General features: G+C 40.7%; 1 protein-coding gene across 1 annotated transcript in view; it reads left to right on the plus strand.

Moving 5' to 3' along the window:
- Positions 1-15,364, plus strand: part of LOC117503844 (CUB and sushi domain-containing protein 1-like) — a 2,069,078-nt gene that overhangs the window by 1,859,674 nt on the left and 194,040 nt on the right. The window contains exon 59 of the mRNA XM_034163109.1: positions 10,252-10,428. Within this exon, the coding sequence (XP_034019000.1) occupies positions 10,252-10,428 (177 nt within the window). The remainder of the gene's footprint in view (positions 1-10,251; positions 10,429-15,364) is intronic.

Consider the following 15,364-nt stretch of genomic DNA (forward strand, 5'->3'; position numbering starts at 1 on the left):
TCCTGTTTATTTTTCATTATCATTGTCTGGAAAAGCCATTTTAAGGAGGCACATGGCTCGAAGAGCCCCTGAAAGGAAAATGAGCTATGAGGAAAGTGCAGAGAAAGTACAAAAGGGCTCAAGAATGGAAATAAGAGAAGGAAGGCGAGAGTGTGAAAGAGGCTTAAAGGCTTGAACTTATTTCTGTTTTTTAAAATGCATGTAAAATTGGGTAAAAGGGGCAACAGACCTTGTTGTGAGAGAGCTGCCATGACTGATGATAAAACAAGAAGGATAGAGAGAAGGGTGAATCAGAAACAGACCCAGAGAAAAGAAGGACACCACCAGGGAGAGGTCGAGTTGAGGAATCAGACAGAAGAGGGGAGGAGCAGACTGCAGTGAGGCATCGATGTCTGCATCAACAATTACGCTTCAGAAACAAATTCTTATCACAGAACTGTGGTTATAACTGAGGGGCAAGGACAGACTGGAGCAATATAATTTAGGGGTAAGGGGAGACATCACCAGATATATCATTTGGCAGAAACTGAAAATCGAGAGCAGTTTCATATGTGTTCTCCAGAAACCTGTGTTGTATAAAACGTCAATTCTTATAAAGTTGGATAGATTCCCCCACCCCCACCCCCCACCCCACTAATGTCCATACGTTTGACACTGTAAGAAGGTTTCAAGCGTTGTTTTTTCTCAAGGGGCAGATGGAGGAAGATTCTGTGTTGAAGTCAGTGAATTTGAATTTGCGATGAGTTTCTAATCACCCTTATTATTTTACTTAGTTCAGTATTAAGTATTAGTAATATCTAATAAATGGTGTTTTACAGTTCTTGAAATAAAAAAAAAAAAAAAATGTCCATTTGGGTAACTGACTAAAAGTGGATTATTATAATAAATACAAAATCTGTTTCTCAGTTTTCCTAATTTTTTTTCCCAGTATCTAATATATAAAGGACAGTCTTCTTCTTTAATTTGCTCCTACGAGTATAACTGGTTGTCAGCATATCCTTCTGTCACACCAACCACCTGCATGTCCTCTCTCACCACATCCATTATTCTAATCCAATGACATTTTTTCCACAGATCTCATTGGTTAATCGTGTGAGATTTCAGACCGTATAATATCAGGGTAACCGTGGCGAAATATTTGACCGTTTCACATTTGAATGTATTACTCCGCGCTCTGACTGGCCGCGTGACTTTATGTGAATGAGATTACCAGCAGTTATCAGTATGTATAACTGAGTATCATCAGCATAGCAATGAAAGGTAATCCTAAAACACCGCAATGTGTGCCCAAGGGGTGCTATATAAAGGGAGAAAAAGCAGGGGGCCTAAGGCGGACCCCTGTGGAACCCCAAATTTCATGTCACTAAGGTATAGGTAGTGTTACTGTACAAAACAGAGTGAGAACAACTGGTCAAGCATGACGTCAGCCAATGCAAGGGCACTCCCAGTAATCCCAAAGTGATTTTTCCAGCCTATCAAGTAGAATATGATGGATTCATGGTATCAAATGCAGCACTGAGATCGAACAGCACCAGAACCGTAGTGGTGTCTGACTCCATTGCAACCAGAAGATCATCACCACTTTAGTGAGAGCCATCTCTGTGGAATAATATTTTCTAAAAGCAGACTGTAGAGGCTCAAAGAGATTATTCTCAGTAAGATAGTCCGCGAGCTGCTGTGACAACCACTTTTTCCAGAATTTAAAGCAAAATGATAGATTTGATATCGGCCGATTGTTTTTTAACACACTAAGGTCAAGATTAGGTTTCTTAAGCAATGGTTTAATCACTGCAGATTTGAAACATTTAGGAACAGATCCAAAATTTAAAGAAAGATGAATAATTTCCAGCACAGCCGGCCCAAGAGTGGGTCACAGATCCTTAAATCGTTTTGTTGGTGTAGGATCAAATAAACAGGTTGTGCTTTTTGTTGACATTACGAGTTTCGTCAGCATGCTGAGAGAGATACTCTCAAATTCTGTAAATTTAGGTAATACCTCAGTAATGGCGCCCACCTCAATAGCAGAGTGTAGTGGCTGAGTTGAGGCGTGCTGGGATATGTTTAACCTAATGTCTTCTATTTTCTTCTCAAAGTAATCCAGCAAATCTTGTGCTGTAAAAGGAAAGCGAACTACAGGTGGTTGTCCATGAATAAGTGTTGCCGCCATGTAGAACAAGAACTTTGAGTTATGCTTGTTTTTGTTGATTAATAGGTTTGCTTTGTAGCCAGTAATGCATGCTTATAGTCCTAAGATAGCATCACGCCCACACAAGGTAGAAGAATACTTCTAATTTTGAACTACGCCATTTCTGTTCTCGCCTCTAGCCTTATGCTTGGGTTACGCAGGTAATCATTGAACCACGTTGACTATGTTTTGGGGGAGCACGGTTTTAACACAGGTGGAGCAATCATGTTGAGTGCAGTTTTGAGCACTGAGTTTAAACTATCCACAAGACTGTCTACTGATTGGGTATTTTCCAAATGTGAAGCTAAGACATCAGGCAGTCTAGCTTCAAGTTCAGTCTTAGTGAGGAGTTGATGCATCGCCGTAGTGATATATAAGGTTGTTGTTCCACTAAACACGGCAGCGAAACTGCAAACTTAATAAGTGAGTGATCAGGGTCCACTGATGTAAGAGGCAAGACGTCAATATTCGTGACAGCAATATCACGCGCGAGAACCAAATCCAGGGTATTTCCACTAATGCACTGTCGAAATCCTAATACATCCATAATTTCCATAAATGATTTGCAGAGGCTTATTTATTAAGCCTTATTTATATGAACGTATTTATATTTATATTTTAAGGCTTATTTATATGAACGTTAAAGTCACCAATGATCAGAATGTTATCTGAGTTGACAAGTTAGAGATGAATGCACCAAATTCATCTAAGAACTCAGAAAATGGGCCATGAGGTCTATATACAGTGATAGGTATACAAGTATACAAGTAATAGGGCTGATTTTTATTCTTCTGACCTTGGCAATGCATAATATCCTGAGCAGAGCGGAGAATCAGATGCTCAAACGAGTTATATTTGTGACCTCCAACAGCTAATAAGCTAAACCAAGATTTATAAATAAGAGCAACGCCCCTGCCTTGCTTCACATCACGAGGGACGTGACTAAATGTGTATGCTGGTGGGCAGGCCTCATTTAAGGGGAGGACAGCTGTAGGTTTAAGCCAGATTTCACATAACCCAATCATATCTAAGTGATGATCAATAATTAGATCATTAAACAACAATGATTTTGAGGCTAGTATCTTATGTTAATGAGACCCAGACTAAAGACCTCAGTGAGGTTGACAGTTGAACTGGTTGGGTTTAGGGGTGGTTCCAGAGTAGCATATGCAAGAAGCCTAGAAGTAGGTTTAGGTTTGAGACATTCCACACCCGTTGTAGGTAGCAGACATGAAATCTTTGATATTGCTGGAACAACCATTGGCCCATTCTCAATTTCAACATCATCCAATGTAGTAATGGGTATTAAGTTTGCAAAGCATATCCCTCTATGATTTTTATGGACACGTGCACGGAAGCAGGCCACAGTCTCAACTTGTTGAATTTCCCTCCCTGGCAGATAAACTGCACCATCACCAGTAAAAAAGAAACAGCTATAAAGGTAACCGGGGGGGTGTCTACCTAGCTAGTGAAGCTAACCGCGAGCGAATGCTAATCGCTAGCGATTCACAACAGGACTATAGTTAATAAGATTCAGAGTAGATACACTAAACAACCAGAAGAGTGCTAACAGAAATAAGAGAAATGTATACAACCGTGTAAAGTTTGAAAGAGCGTCACAACAGCAATCCACTGGAAGCCACTGGTACGGTCAGTGTTAGTTTTACACTGGTGATTTCACTGTGCAGGTATATTCTTACTTTCCATTCCATTGTTCAAATTAAGAACCAGCAGCCAGTCTGGTCTGTGTTTCAGAATTGCCTTTCCACTCTTTATCCTCTTCATAGCTGACTTCTTACTAATCTGTCACACTTCCTGATTCACACTCTCTACCCCATCCAGTCTTCCATCGTTCTCATTTTCTTTGTTCAAACTCCTCAACGTACTCCTATCCCCTGCTCAATACTGTCCTTGCTGGGCATTTTCGTATGCATACCACCATAAGCTGTGCATCCTTTCTAGTCCTTTTCTTCTTCTTCTTCCTTACTGTTCAACTTCAACAGTCACTCACTATGTGTTTTTTTTTTCCTTGGCTTTTGGTAACCGTCTCTTCTCTTTATGCTGCATTTCCTTGTTGTCCTCTATACTTTCTTCCTTCTCTCCAAGTATCCCATTTTTACTTTCCTTTCCAACCTCATTCCACCTACAACTGTACTTGTCTACATTTCTCTGTCCAGATGTTGTACCCAGTACCTTCCAAGGCGAACATGTTAGAAATTAAATTTAACACATTCGAAGTGATGCACAGCGGCGTGAAGCTTGCTCATGGTACACTGTGTTTCAAACAGGAAGTTTGAGTCCACAGTGAAACAGGAAATGTCAAATGTTGAACAATTCATTGAATGGGCGGAGCTAGAGGGGAGGCCAGGAAATCTGATTGGACATTCCAGGTGCCACCCCAGATGACTGACATGTCACAGCATTGCACATCCGGTTGAAAAGAGCCAGCTACATTTTAAAATCGGTGACACATATTGACTGCTAGGTCCCATCTGTACAGTAGTTGGCGCTGTGTACCACAAAAAGTCCTAATCCACCTTAGTAGAAGAAGAAAATCTTTGAGCCAGATTTGAACCTGAACATGTCGTCTGAACCATGGACTCCTAATGGGCCTCACGTATCAAAGTTGCGCACTTGTGGCGTAAATTTACGGTGTAAATTTGAAGTACACCAAAGTTGCCGTGACATGTATCAAGCAGTGCACACCTGCCCATTTCCAGCGTACGCCTGACGCAACCTTGATAAATGCGGCGGGTGAAAACAATCGTAATTATAATAAACACGCCCATAAATATTCAGACTCCGCTTCAGACACACCCTCATTTTACGACATGGAAGCCAGGAAGACGGCAAAGAAAAAGAACTCCACCAGTCACGATGCGTGCCAATAGAGTGTCAAAAGCGGCAGTCGTATTAATTGTTTTGTAGTATAATCAAAAAAGTGTTACAGTGGTCCCTCGTTTATCGCGGGCGTTACAATCTAAAAATAGTCCGTAATACGCAAAACCGCGACATAGTCAGCGTTATTTTTTTACAATTATTATAGACGTTTTAAAGCTGTAAAACCCCTGTAAAACCACTTTATACACTTTCTCAATCAGGCATTAACATTTTCTCACTTTTCTCTCGTGTGTAAACACTCTCAAAGTTCAAACCTTAGTAGAAAAATACGACCAAACTGTTTTCAGGCCCAAACATTTGTTTGAGAAATAAAAATAGAACGTTTTCCTATAAATAATTATGATGACTTTTAGAACTAACAAATTTAATTTTAACGATCAACCTACAAGGTTGGACACATAAGTGACTGACCAGTATTTCACAGATCGCGCCTCTGCATCCTGACGCCGCGCCTTTTTCCACTCACACCTGGCTTCAGGTGTCTGTTTCCGAGTGACAAACACAGTTATGGGTAGTTGTTGGCACTCTTTTTTCTTCTGGGTGAGAAGATTCTTATAAACAGACACGCAGAACACAGAACACTGTAAAAAAAAAAAAAGGCATGGCATGCAAAATTGGACTAAAAACTCTGCGTAATGACGAGGCCGCGAAAGGTGAACCGCGTTATAGCGAGGGACCACTGTATTCTCTTTCACATGTCAATAATTCTTCTCACCTAATTTTCAGATTTCTTTATTCTTAAGATGTATTTCTTTATTTATTTATTGTGACAAACAAATGGAGAAGACAAAACCTGATTGCAGCACGGGCGAAGGGAATGACAACACTACAGTTGTAATTATCAATTTCATTGTCTAAATGATCACACCACATAAGTTAAGCTCAGCGCTGCTCTGGCTCCAGGCTCTGGAGAAAAAGGCGAGCAGCGCTTTCTTTGCGGTCAGCGCTGTTGCCACGGATCGTGCTCGATAGACAGCAATCCCGCAAAAGCGGGATTTGTATTGATTATTATGTAGTATAATCAGGAAAGTGTTATTTATGTAACATATGCATTGATTTGTATAATGGCACTGTTTATCATGTGATCATTTTCATTTTATGTGGATTCCAGCGCTGGTTCATTTTGGCGTATAATTTACACCATCTCTCGACCTGGTGTATATTTTCAGCGCAGCGTACGCCAACGACCACATTGATAAATGCCAAGTGGTGCAGCCGTTTGGCGTACACCCCATATACACTCAAATATCGCCGTATGCACGTTGATACATGAGGCCCAATGACACTAAAGTTATATCGGTGAGGAAATAGCTGTATTTTATGCCAGAATGAGGGTCCAGGTTGCTAAGAGTGGCATTTTCTCCTTTAATTCGGGTTGCCTTATATATATGTGTTTCTCCAGTGATTTAAATGAATAAAACTAGCACACAGCAAGCTGATTCATGCTCTGTTGGCTTATATGAGATGTAAGATGCTCGGTGCTGTTGTATTGTTGAGAGTGGTGACCGAAAGCCAGTGAATTACATCAGTGACACCTTATTTAATGATGGTTTCACAGTGGTATGTTCACAGCACAAGACATCTAGAAGTTGAGACTTTTATTGATAGTAATAAGTTAGTTTAGGTATTTGAAGAAACATGATTTAGAAGAATGTGTTTAGTCCATTAACGACCGGATTGGACTTCTTTTTTTTTTAAATAACCTCTTAATTTTACTCTCTGAAGGACTGTTTTTTAAAGAACCTCTTAATTTTGCTCTCTGAGACAAGACAAGGCAATTTCACTTAAAAATACACCAGCCCCTGAGTGTTTCTCAGTTACCCCCAAAAGTATTGGAAACCTTGGTATTTCACAAATTATAACTTGTTTATGTCATTTCAAATACAGAAAAAAGTAAAAAATTATCTTCCTTACACTCAAACCAAAGCAAACCTCTATAACGTGATATAATTAATAAAAATATAAATACAGCTTCCTGATGAAGTGGTATAGATGAAGATTTTCTTAAAAAGAAGACCTGAAGTTCAGCTACAATTTGCCAGAAAGTACATCTGAGAGAAAGCAAGCCAAGATTTGATGTTTTGGTTGAAAGAAAATTTTGTATTTCTTCATAATTGATGTAATGAAGTCCAAGACATATTCAGCGACTTGGAAATGTTCACGTGTCCATCCCGACTTGTCTGAAGAAAATGGCAACAAACTGATAATTATGTACAGATATTATACCAAAGCATAGCATTACTTATGTAACTCATCATTTTGGGTTTTTAGATTTTTTAATTATTGTATAATCACGTTTTAGAGACTTTGCTTTCAGTTTGAGGAAATAATTTTTTGAAAATTTTATTCTTTATGTTTTTTGTAATTCTTGTAGTTGAAATATCATAAACAGATTCAAATGTGTGAAATACCAAGTGTTCCAGTACTTTTGGAGGGCACTGTATCCTAACCTTATGATGAGTGCAAAATGAGTGTGATATTATTACTGTTTTGTTTAAGAATGTTTAATTTTCACTGTTGCTGCACTTTGTGTGAATCATAGTCATATCATGTAATATTATATTGATAGAGACATAATATTTGGCTTCAGTATTGAGAGCCGATAATTTGGCCTTATTGTCTAGCTCTACAGTCCACTAGCTGAAAAGTTTGAATATTAATTTACATCTACCTTTTAAAAAATGCTTAAAGTGGCAGCAGGGTTAAGAGGGCTGTAATTAAGCTGTAGCTGGTGAACGTTTTTAAGCCCCTTTCACACTGGGCCTGCTTCAAGTTTCATATGCTGCGTATCAAATAACAGGAATGTGTGTTTCAGTTGTGCACAGCAGGGGTAGAACAGACTGGTCATGCAGATGGAGTTTATACATTGGGAAAAAGTCAGAATACATTATTTCCAGGAGTTAATGTTCTTTATTACTGATTTCTCTTATCTGATTTCTCTCTGGTTTATCTTTTTTTTTTCCTGTGCCGCGGCTGCAGGTGTGCGCTCTGATGTGTGTTCCAGTTTATATTTCTCTTGTGCAGTGCTGCAGGTGTGTGCTCTGATTTCTGTTATAGTTTATCATTTCTTCTGTGACCGCGGAGCTGCAGCCGGCGTGCACACGTGGAGATGTCCTCCTCATGGAGGACATCTCCACATCCACTCACTGCTGCTGGCAATCAGTCTGTGAGCAGAACTTAATGGACTTTATTTAACACAATTGTGAGAGAACTTGAGCAGGTGAGAGCACCGAGGAGCTGCAGCCAGGCTGCAATGAGCATTTTTTTTTCTTTTAATTGGTCATATATGCTCTTTGAGCGGTATAGTTTTACTGCATTGTGTACATGGTATAAAACGTTTGATATCAATCCTGCGTGATTTATAGCTAGCTGGGTGTGGCATCCAGTCACATTAACTCATTGAGTGCCATTGACGCTTAAACATGTCTTTTCAGATAGTAACGCTTAGCGGCAAAGACGCGTTATCGCACCAATTACATTTTTTTATGGGGGGGGGGGGGGGTAATCAGCTGATCAAGCTTGTGTAAAAAAATTAGAGTTGTAATCACAAGGGAACCCATTCTGTGGGTGGTAGCAGTGTGAGTGTGAACAGGAGCACGGCTCGCTCTCCACCGTTGTGCGGATGTCTTACAGTTGCACCGCTCCTAATCCGACTGGTTTCCACCTGGCTGTCTGTCAAACTGTGATGCAGTCACGCTGCTCCAGTCGTTCCGTCTTTTTCCTTGGAATGAAAAAACACCGAGCGCACGACACACACCTCACACAAAGGCTGCTTACAAGCAAATGACGCAGTCGACAGGCTCATGCAAGCACACGTGATTCAAATCCATCAGGTTTTTGAAAAAAAAAAAAAGGTCCGATACGCGGGAGCCAGAGGGAAAAGACGCACCGCCGAGAGAAGAGACAGACGGAGTCCCTCCCCTGACGTTTTTTTTTTTTTTTTTGGTGCATTATACAATAGGATCACTTTTTCATAATGTTTGAGATGTAACTGAAGCAAAAACAATTATAATCAAAGACATTTTCTCCTTGAAATGTTGCTTGTCACAAAGCCAATTTTCTCAGTTTTTTGTCAGAAATCAGCATTTTTAGTGATACCACCCATGTTCTGCAGACAATTACTAAAGAATGGAAAGAGGTACAAACAAACGTTTTTTTTTATGATAAAGGAAAGTCTGAACTTTCTTTTGGTATGTTTGTTGTTGACATGGACATAGAACTCAATTTTCTATGGCTCTTGAAAAAACACTCAAATGCTGAAAAAATCCTGGCACTGGGATGTTCTGAACTTTGAAAATGGCTGGCACTCAATGAGTTAAATATCGTTATATTGCCTCAACTTGTGAGAAAACTACTTCCTTTCTGCATCCAGTGCTGAACACAGAAAAAATTAAACATGTTTAATTTTTGGCATCCATTTCGCATCGCCCTTTGCGTCCCTTACGGTATTGTGGTGTTAGGCTGCATCAACTCGGCATTGTCATGATGCAGCATGACGCAACTCAAAGCAGGCCCGGTGTGAAAGGGGCTTTAGCCATGCTAATGCTCTCCAGAAGCATTTACTAAAAATAAAGTGTGAAGGACCAAAATGAGATGGTGAGGACTTTCCAGGCATGTGAGAGGCAAATAAAAAAATGCTTGAAGTGGCAGGGGGTTAAGAGGGCTGTAGTCAGGGGGTCTAGGGGCAAAGCTGAAGGCTTTTAGCCATGCTAATGTTCCCCAGAAGCATTTACTCAAAATAAAGTGTGAACAACCTAAATAAGATGGCGAGGACTTTTCTAGACATGTGAGATGCAAATAAAGAAAATGCTTAAATGGCAGGGGTTTAAGAGGGCCTCAGTTGGGGGGTGCTGCAGGTTTTTCGCCATGCTGAAGGTTTTTAGCCATGCTAATGCTCCTCAGAAGCATTTACTGAAAAAAAAGTCTGAAGGGCCTAAATGACATGGTGAGATGCTGAAGAACTTGTTCATGTCTGCAACAAATTCCATATTAATGAACTTTGATGTGGTTTATGTATGTGCTACATCTGTAACTTTTGTCCCAAATCCTCACAAACACAAATTTATTGAGCTGCATCACTTAGTACTGTAGTATCTGAGATCCACAGTTCTTCACAATCACACACTAATATTCCCTCTGTATTTTCATCTCTCACTTTTGCCCAGCCATTTCCTGTGGTGACCCCAGTGTACCCCCAAATGCAGTCGTGTCTGGAACTCAGAGCTGGACATATGGTTCAGTGTTGCAGTACTCCTGTCTGCCTGGAGGGGTGTTGGTGGGCAATGCTTCTCGCCACTGTAAGGAGGATGGAACATGGAGTGGAGCGCCACCATACTGCACTGGTAAAAGTACACTTCCAAACACAGTACCATACCCAGAAATTCTTAGATGTTACAATACCTAAAGCCCAGGTTACACATAGACGGTTTGTCAGTGGGCAAGCACGTAGACCGAAGTTCGCAGTAGTTCTGGCTGTTTTCGCGGTGGAAAGGGGCAGAGCATTTCACCGGCGTTTTGAGCGCTGTACTAGCCGCAAATACGCGGATAAAACGCCGCTAAATCCGCGGAATAAAGCAGAGTTTTGACGCCGTAGCATCCGGCACACGTCAGGCAACGGGGTTAATACTCAGTTCTATCCTTTACAATCGCAGGTTAAGATGCACGTGAGAACAGCGGTGTTCTGCTGCCGCCGATAATGCCCTGTGTACCGCTGGATTTATCCAGGCAAATCCTGCGTTACTCCAGGAACTTTTGCATATAGGCACCGCCCCCAAAGTATAATAGGCTGAAGCAGCTGTCAGTGCAGGGGGAGGCAGCTCATCTCTCAGCCTTTTCTTTTCTCTCCTTTTCCCCTCCTCAACGTGTTGCTCCGTCTGCACCACAGGGCTACCCTCTGCTTCTGAACCAGACCTCTTGGTAAGTCCTTGCCGCTGCCAATTTTATTTTAGGAGGTATACTGGAGCTTCTCTGCAAAAATATCTGGAGCTGGCCGCGAGTGAGAGACCTGCATGCAGTGCACTAGCGTTCTTATACTGACCGCCGCCTATCGGCCGTTTGGAACGCTGTTAACCGGGAGGTGGCGTTTAGAACAGCGTACTGTCCGCTAGCGCCGCCGTTTTGTCTGCCTCTGTCGCTGGTTAAAACGCCTTTGAGGACGCCGATGTGGGCTCTATCGCCGTTTACACGCCGTTGGTTAGGGATACAACGCCGGCCGCCAATTACGGCGGTGTAAACTATGGCACTACAGGAAGGGGCGGGATGACACGGCGATTAAAAAGTATCAAACGCCGTTGTTCGCGTTGTCTCCGTCGTCAGGCCACTTCCCCGGGAGCGCTCCCGGAATTATTCGACATGTTGAATAATTTTTTCGACGATTCCCGGTGAAGCCGGAACCAAACCACGCCCCTGTGCGCTGGCGTTAACTATGGCGTTTGATCCCTAAAACGGCCCGGAGGGGGTAAAATCTCTGCTGGGACGCTTCCGGGAGAGTTTATCATCTATGTGTAAACGGGGCTTAAGAGTTTAGATGTTTTTCAGTCAGGAGAGGCAGGCCATTTTGGTTTCAAGATGTTTTTCAAACTCTAAAGTGCAAGACTTCTTCAGTCAGCATTCAAAATAATTTTCATCATGTGTGCCAACAAGGAAACATATGAAAATATGGTGAAGAATACCTTTAGATTCTTGGAACAAGAAATTCGTACCAGAACAGATAGCAACCATCCACGTACATAAAGCACACAAATTTATTCATTTTCTGCAATTCATCCTTTCTTATCCCGTTGAGCTTCTGGAATTTAGCCCAGCATACAAAGACCAAGAGAGATTATAGTGTGTGGGCAGGTTGCCAGTCCAACGCTGGAATAACACATGCAGACAGCTGCGTACAACTCAGAGTCTCTAAATTGCCTACCTGCAGGACTTATGGTGCCAAAGGCTGCACAAAAAGGTGCCAGGTTGGGTTTAATCCACATCCTTATTGGTACTAAGTAGTGCTTTCCGCTGCTTCACTGTGCTGCCCCAAAATGTAATTAACCTATTGATTAGAAATAACTCTGTTAAACAGTAAAAAGTCAGTCAGAAGAATGATAGAAACATCTTCAGCAGGCAGCCAACAGCTAAACTCAGGCTTAAAAAAGAAAAAGAAAAATTTTTTTTTCCCCCTTCATCATACTGAATCATACCACAAGTCAGTATGAATGTATGAATGAATGAATGACTTTATTTTTCCATCATAGAACTGCTAGTGTCATGTTTTAGGGTCATATACTATATGAAGCTATGCAGCTGTTTAGACTGGATTACTCTTATTGGAGATTACATGTCACCAGTTCAACATCAGCCAACCAATACAGAGTCAATACATGCTGGTACTTCCTGGGAGAAAATGTTTTATCATAATGTTTATTATTTTTTGTTTTGTTTTTCTTAGTTGAGACATGTACCCTTAAATAAATGAGTCCATCCCATCTGGGTTGTTTACTCAGTAACTCAGAAATAATGAATGGTATCATCTTGTAATCACAAAATTAAAAAGAACATAAAATAAGGACAAACCAGTTCCTATCCTATGAATTTTGATGCTCCAGATCAACTGGCAAAAAAAAAAAAAAAAATTCCCTATGTAGTATCACATAGAAGTATCTGCCACCTCCTTTATGGTTAGCAGGATGCTCGTTTGATAATGCATTAAAATAAGATATGGCTGTCAGTGATAGAGTAATGGGCCTTTCACACTGAATCCGTCAGATGCGTCAAAAATCGGTCTAAAAAGCATTATTTTCAATGAGACGCGTTGCATTTTAGATGCGTCACGTCAAAAGCCGAGCTAAACCGACGTATGTAACAGGAGAGCGCATTGCCGCTTGTCAGCAGGCTGACAGTCAAAGTTCAAGCCAATCCAACTTCCGACCTGCTGAGCTGTGACGTACCTTTGCGTTGTCCAATAGGAACGACGCGTCGGGCCAAAACACGGAAGAGGGGTGGCAGAAACTGCATTGGCCGCCATCTTGGAAGGGGCGTCCTACCTATGGCAGAAACCACTCATCTCTACAAAATGGATCGGTGGAAACCACTGATCTGTGCAAAACAGAAACGTGTCACAGGACTGCTCATTTATGGAGCAGTTTTCTGAAGAAAAATCCTTCGAAATGTTTTTTTGTGTTACCTTATTATTTCTGATTACTGTTAAAAAAACAGTTTAGAACACTTGTAATTAAAATAGCTAAATAAATCAATAAATGGTTCAGAAACCTTTCGTCTGTAAATTAAAACCACCTGTTATTTCAGATTATTTCATTTCTTGTTTAACATAAGGAACCTCAGACATTTATTTTTAGACAAAATAACATGGAAATTTGTACATTTTTTTTAAATTCTGGTAGATTATTTATATCTCATTTTAAACAGAAAAACAGACACTGTAAATAAATACTAATGTTTTATTATAAATGCAACAGGAAATAAATACATATACAGACAAAATATGTAATTGCCTTTAATGTTGCTATCAGGACAGAGTCATTTCTAAAATATGAATTTGAGCTCAATAAGTGGAGAGCTTCTACCTGTGCAAATGCCTTTTGACTTTGATTTTGTGGACATTTTTAATGATCCGTTCATTTATTGTTAAAATATAAAATGAAACAACTTTTTAAAAAATAATAAAATAGTTGCTGTTCAAAGAGCCTTTATTTAGAAGCAGGTGATGTTCTGCTGGATTCTCGGGACCAGATGAAGGTCTCTTCTGCAGGTTTGAACTCTGGTGGTGTTGCTGAAAAGCAGATATACGAGGTCTGTCCGTAAAGTATAGCTCTCAGCAACTTCTCAGTCAAAGGAATTCCGACGAGGGGCTGGACGACTCCTCCCACAAGGAGTGCTCACAGGCGAATGACGTCACCGACAGGCATGGAAAAACTCACGCATGCGCACGAGGATGCAAGCATGTCTGACGTAAAAACATATGAATGAAATCCATATAGTTTTTGAAAAAAATAAAAAGGACCTATACTTTACGGACAGCCCTCGTATTTTCTTTTGACTGGACTTCGTGCTGTTCAGCTCATCAATGGAAGTTTGGTTGTCTGCACAGCAAATGTTCCTGATTGGGACAAATAAAAATATTTCTTTAAATATAAAGAAACACTAAACAGTTCATATATAAAAAAAAGGGGGAAAAAAAAAAACGATGGAAAAAACGCCCGAAGAAATAAGTTATTTAAAGTTGAGCTTTTGTGGTGTCTCAAAAAAGCTGTAGCTTTATTTTTTTAAAATAAAAAGACTGAACCATTTACAAATTAAAGTGTTCCCTCAGATCAACTGTGCTAAAAGGCTACGCTAACGTTAGCCGATCATTAAACCTTCAAAGCAGTTCAGTAAACGCCACGTTTTATTTTTACATTATTCTCACCTCGATAAAGCTGCAGAACTAAACTCTGTTGAGCAAACTGGGACTTCGCATATATCCAAAAAGTGGAAGATTTCGGACTGAGTGGGTTTGCTCCATCACCCCGGCTGCCTGCCTCGGTCTGCCCAGTGATGATGCCTGAAGGCTGGCTTCTCCGTGCGGTTTGGTCCGCTGTCGCGGTTCGATCGTCGGTCCTCCTCGTCCATCCTCCTCCTTGGTCGGCGTCACTCCAAAAGTAGCTGAAAAAAAAAGCTTCTCCCAGTAGGGTGATGGGAGAATCGTTCTACTGCTGTTTTTTAAAGCTTTTTTTGTGGTTCAGGCGACCCAAATTCAAGATGGCGATCGCTGAACTTTTTCAGATTGTGGAAACAGCCAGAGTGTGACGTGGCAATCTCTGCCCCCCACTTTTTTTTTTTTTTTTGCCGCTTCCAAAGTGACGCGTCTGATGTCATCCGACGGATTCGACGGATCCCGATCCGTTGACGCATTGGCCTGACGGATTCAGTGTGACAAGGCCCTTTAAAGCTTTTCTGGACAGATATCTATTAAATCAGAGAAATGTTCCATTCTTTCCTTGCTGTTCTGTAGTTACATTCTAAGACTAAATTACATGGTCATACCTCCACACAACCCCATTATATGAATTTATAATAGAAATCACAGTAAAGGAAGTGGTTTGAGCAGTGTAACCAACGCTGAGTCACCTGCATGCTGGATTATGCCCAGAGAAACTCTACATATGGCCAAATATTGTTGCTGATGTTCCTACAAATATATATAACTCATATACTGTTAAATATTTACTTTGATTTTGTTAGGAATTATGTATTTCAACGGTGATCAACAACATGTATGATAGAAAAAATACCTGTCTT

Source organism: Thalassophryne amazonica, chromosome 2 (assembly GCF_902500255.1).
Source record: "Thalassophryne amazonica chromosome 2, fThaAma1.1, whole genome shotgun sequence".
Classification (NCBI taxonomy): Eukaryota; Metazoa; Chordata; class Actinopteri; order Batrachoidiformes; family Batrachoididae; genus Thalassophryne; species Thalassophryne amazonica.